This window comes from Dromaius novaehollandiae, chromosome 14, assembly GCF_036370855.1.
Source record: "Dromaius novaehollandiae isolate bDroNov1 chromosome 14, bDroNov1.hap1, whole genome shotgun sequence".
Classification (NCBI taxonomy): Eukaryota; Metazoa; Chordata; class Aves; order Casuariiformes; family Dromaiidae; genus Dromaius; species Dromaius novaehollandiae.
The window spans coordinates 15727501-15732500 of record NC_088111.1 but is presented as its reverse complement, the minus strand read 5'-3'; the positions used below and the strand labels follow the sequence as shown (position 1 = coordinate 15732500).

The 5000-nt window shown below is 37.7% G+C and overlaps 1 protein-coding gene across 28 annotated transcripts in view; it reads left to right on the top strand.

Moving 5' to 3' along the window:
- Positions 1-5000, top strand: part of RBFOX1 (RNA binding fox-1 homolog 1) — a 1256643-nt gene that overhangs the window by 1162542 nt on the left and 89101 nt on the right. For all 28 annotated transcript variants that reach the window (XM_064520441.1, XM_064520435.1, XM_064520437.1 and 25 more), the window contains one exon: positions 350-410. In XM_064520441.1, coding sequence (XP_064376511.1) covers positions 350-410 — 61 coding nt within the window. The remainder of the gene's footprint in view (positions 1-349; positions 411-5000) is intronic.

Here is a 5000-nt window from a genome sequence, read left to right as displayed (position 1 = left end):
CATATAAACTTTTTTTTCTGTTTTGAATATTTATTGTATCAGTGTTATCATGGAATACAAGCATGCTCTTAAGTCTTAAATTCTGCAGTACCTTTTAATTTGCTTTTAATGTCTTTTTATTAAAGTTTAAATGATATGATGTTGCTTTATTGAAATGATTTGTAAGTTAAAATGGTTATGAAAGTAAATGTAATTATAAATAGTATGATTTTGTTATGCACCTGTTGCCTTCTATAAATTAAATTGCATTTTATTTTTTACATGACTAATAGCAGTAATAATGCATGCATTTAATAGTACCATGGACCCTCCCTGTAACCCTTTCTAATTCAGTGTTCTATGTGCTTAGGTAAATAATGCAACAGCACGTGTAATGACAAATAAAAAGACCGTCAACCCTTACACGAATGGTAAGTGCATGCGATCTCAGCGCTTGGTTTTGATGTCAGTGCATGTAAAACCTCATTCCCCTGCCTGATGGGAGTGAACTCCTGTGCTGGCCAAGTGTCGTAGTCCTGCATCTCTCCTTGGCCTCAGGGTCTGTCTGGGGGCCCCGTCCGGAAGCTTGTTGCGGATGGGCGCAATTTCTGTTTGTGCAGAGTTCAGCTAATTCACAGCCACGTGGGCGCAGCATGCATCGTTTTGCTAGGCTGGAATCTGGGTATTTAACCACAGTGGCTTTCGGATAGGAAAATACACCTGGTAGGAAAGCATTATCCTTGTCCAGCTTTGTGGAGTGTTAATGTTGCAATGAAAGAGCTAATCATAGGATTCAATTTTCCTTGGGTGATAGCGGTAGGGAGACCAGTAAGAGGAATGTCTGTGTCAGCCATGAGATACTTTTTAGGACTGAGACGCGCATTTGGTTGAAGATTATTTTCTGTGTTGTTCTTCTGCAATTTGTTAAGGGTAAAGGGCAAACTGTAATTGGATGCTGTTTCTAGTTTTTTTCCATGGAAAAATCTAAATTCCAAGTTGCCTAAAAGTTATAATTCTAGTATTGACCTGGTATGTCAGTAGAAAGTTATGCAATAATGATAGAAAAGTCATCTATAGATATTTGAGAGGTTTGGAGACAATCATTTTTAAAAATACTTCTTTTGGCAATGTTTATTACTTGTTCAAGAAGTCGTTTGTGTTTTCTAGTTCAGGAAATTCTAACAAGCTCCTAACTCAACAACTTCAAACAATAACACATAAATTGAAGTTAATGGCAATTATGTTTTCCAGTTTTACTGGACCGTGTAGCTGTAACCATTTGCTTTCCAATTTAATTTCATTTTCCTATCCAGTAGAAAGCAGATGAAATCTGCACGTACATCAGGAACAGTTTCCACAGCTAGCTGAGACTCTTTTTGGTTTTGAAATATAATGGCCTTATTTTCTATATTTGAGCGCTCATTAGTGAGGTTTTTAGTAAAAACTAGAGCAAAGAGTTGCATTATTTTTTAATGAATGAGTCATAGTCTTTTTTGTGCCGTAGCGAAAAATAAAATAAAGTGACTGTCTTCAATCTGACGTGTGATTATTGAGCTAGTTAAAGTGATCTGGAGAAGACCAGTCTGAAATTCCTCATGCTTTCTCAGGAATTTTTTTCTTTCTCATTTTGTATGCAAATATGTATATGTGCCAAATGATGTAGGTGGGAAAATCTCCTTCACTGTGACTGGCTTTAAAACATGAAATCTGAGTGAATCTAACCAAAGAGCCACACAGCTTGACTTGATCGCATAATAGTATTTTGTTGCAAAAAGAAGCTAAACTAATTTGTTTGCATATGATAATGCCAATTTGCCTGTTATACTGTAATGATAAAAAGATAAAAGTAGTTTTGTTATAAATGATGATGTATATATTTTCATGCATATTATCCTGAGGGTACAGAACTGTTACATATCAAGTAACACATCCAAAGATGAAGGAAAGGAGTGCTGGAAATGGGAGTGTGAGATTTCAGGGGTCTGGTTATTTTAGGGAGACGTGCCGTCTGTGTCCTGCATCACAGGCATTGCTTGGCTCATACGTTGTCATTTGCTAATAGCCAAAAGACAGAACGGTGATAATCTGCTGTTAAGTGTTTCCCACTTGAAGCATCTTGTGTCTGCCATTCTCCATCCTTTTCCACCTGGACGGAGGTCACTAGTAGCAGGAAACACCGGCACGATGCATAGAGCCCAGCCTTTGGGTTTGCGAATCCATGCACCCCAGGGGCTGCAGGAGGGATGATGTTTGCACACCTTTTGATGGTTATCTGCCAAGGCAAACTCTGGTTCATCCTTTTTGATCTTTTCAGTTTCTTTAATGTCTGAGATCCGCCAAAGTAAACACACAGAGACGGTCCTGTTCTTCTAGCGCAGTCATTAGGATCGACAAGGAATGAAGTGTAGATGGCAATGTGCTTCATTTAGCGTAATCAGTGTTTCTCTTATCAGTCATCTTGACATTGTGTGATTCTAGTTCCTTATCATTTTGTCAGAAATTAACCAGTGCCGGAGGTGGTTATTAATGATCATTGTTGTCTAAAGTAAAGGTCCTTTCTTTTAAGCAAAATAAAAGGCTATATTTTTCTGTGTTCAACCATATTAACATTTGAAAGATGCTTCTTACACATATAGCCTGGAATTTCCTATTTGTATATGTATATCTGTTTAGACCTGCTTCTTTTTTAATACATGGCTTGATTTTAAGTGTATTTGGTGACTGATGTGTTGTTGACAGGTATGCAAAACACAGCCAGGGCACGTGCAGCAGTGTCGTGTTATAGGAAACAGGCCTTGTATCAGGCCTTAATGTTTATTATAATTTAAAAATTAGTTACATTGTGTTTTGTCTTTCATTCCTCAGTGTTGCTGGTTGTTGATAACAGGGCTTATACTGTAAATACAATTGCAAAACTCAGCAGATTTTAAAACAGAATAACCTAGATTTTTTTTAATATATGCAGCTTCATTTAGATAAGTGGTTTGCTTTTTGTACTAGCTGGTTTTCAAAATAAATTTGCTTTCCACAGACTTTCGATGATTCCTGAAATGAGTAGTTAATAAATGTCCAGTTGCTAGCAGAGCTTTTTGCCTGTAAGGTTCTTATTAGAGAAGATGATTTCGATGGCTGACCTCGTGTGTTTTGAAAATATGACCAGCTTTTCACTGTAGTTCTGCTTTTTTGGCAAAAATATTTCTGAGGCATTTTTACAGGTTCCAAACTATCCTGCCCCCATTTAGTCCAAGAAAATCAAATTATATACTCTACAGTGTAGATTTATTTCTTATTCTGAAGGCCATGTTACAATTTGGGATGCATGTCCAATGTAGTGGGGAGTAGAGAATTAGGCATGGGTAGCATAAGAGAACCTGAGCAGCGAATGAGGAATGTGAAACAGAGATCGCTAGAGGGATAAATATGTTTTCAAGTTCATGCTTGCGGTGCCTTGAACTGCCTTCTACTGATCTAAACTTAGAGATTGGAAATCACAGCTAGTGACTGCTACCAGAGGTGAATTCGCTCCCTTTCCCCTTCCCACCTGCTCTGTGCACAAATGGGAAGAAGGCAAATGGTGTCATAGATCTTCTTTCCCAGCAAAGTATTCCTCATGGCTATATATGCCAGATCTGGCCTATGAAGCGAAAATAATCCTTTCTAGATTGCCGTGTCCCACTTTCCACCAAAGCTTGTTTACGCTCTCCACTGTGTAATTATTCCCTTCCTTTTAGCACACTTAATGTGTATGTCTTTAGATGAATATATGGGGTTGGTTTTGCGGGGAAGGGCAGGGGAGTGTTTGTTTCTCTGTTTGTCTTTTAAGTTTTGAGCTTTTATGGTTTCGACTTGAGGAGATTAATATTGTGACAGTAAGACAAATGCACAAAATCACACCCACTGCAGCAATTTGCCTCCTCCGTCTGCAGAAACGGGGTTACCCGACAGCCGCTCACTCCCATGCTTCAACACCCATCACACTTGAATAACCCACACAGTTACGGGCCAGCGCATACGTCACCGACAAGACAAAGTTAGGTTTAATTACTGTTATTTTCATGATAAATGAAGTATTTTACCTGTAAAAGCTTCAAAAAGTTAGATGATACAGCCATCAGGGTAAGAGTGGTAAGGAACTGAAATATGAGGGTGACTTTTCATCACTCTGCACCTTCCAAGGTTTTTTCTTTCTCTTGGACAAATTACGTGGCACTGCTAGCTGCTTTGACAGCAAAAGCTGACAGAGCTCAAATTCGGTCATTCATTTTGGACTGCATTGATCAGAGATCTTTGAGGAAGTACTGAGTTCAAAATATCCAGTATGATACAGAAAGTTAGAGTTTTACTAAAAGTCTAAATATTTGGGTGATTTTATATCACAGGAAACTTGGCTAAGACTATTCAATGTACCATGACATTCCCAAGTATAATCTTGTAGTTCTTAAAATTAAAAGGGCCAAGTAAAAATCCTACGATACCTTGTGAAGGGAAGTCATTTTAGCCCTTCTTTGTTGGCCATTTTCCACCTTTCGTAATTATCTTTTAGGTATGTATAGCAACCACAATTACTTCTGAGCAGCAGATCGCATAGAGTGTTGTTCTTTACGCTGGATTTATTAATGAGTTGCATTTCTAGAACATCCATCATCTCTGTTGTTGATCATTTAATTACTGACAAACAGTTACAGTGCATCAGATACAGATAGCAATATTTTTAAGGGTAGGTATAGCGTTTCCTTTTGTGTTATTACTGAGGTTTTATGTTACATTTTTTCAGTCTTTCTTATAATGCATTAAGGTCTCACACTTTTTTACTGTGCTTTCACATTGCATGCTATGGCCATGGCAAAAACAAGCCTCAATACAGTTTGCATTTAAATTCTTCTGAACCTGATTTTGGATTTTAAAAACCCTTACTCCCTTGTCTTGATTGTATGTAGCTGTTTTGCTTCCAGCAGCATAGTTGTATAATCTATTTAAAGTACTATTGTTCTTGAGTTTACCAGATGCTTTTGCTCAGAATT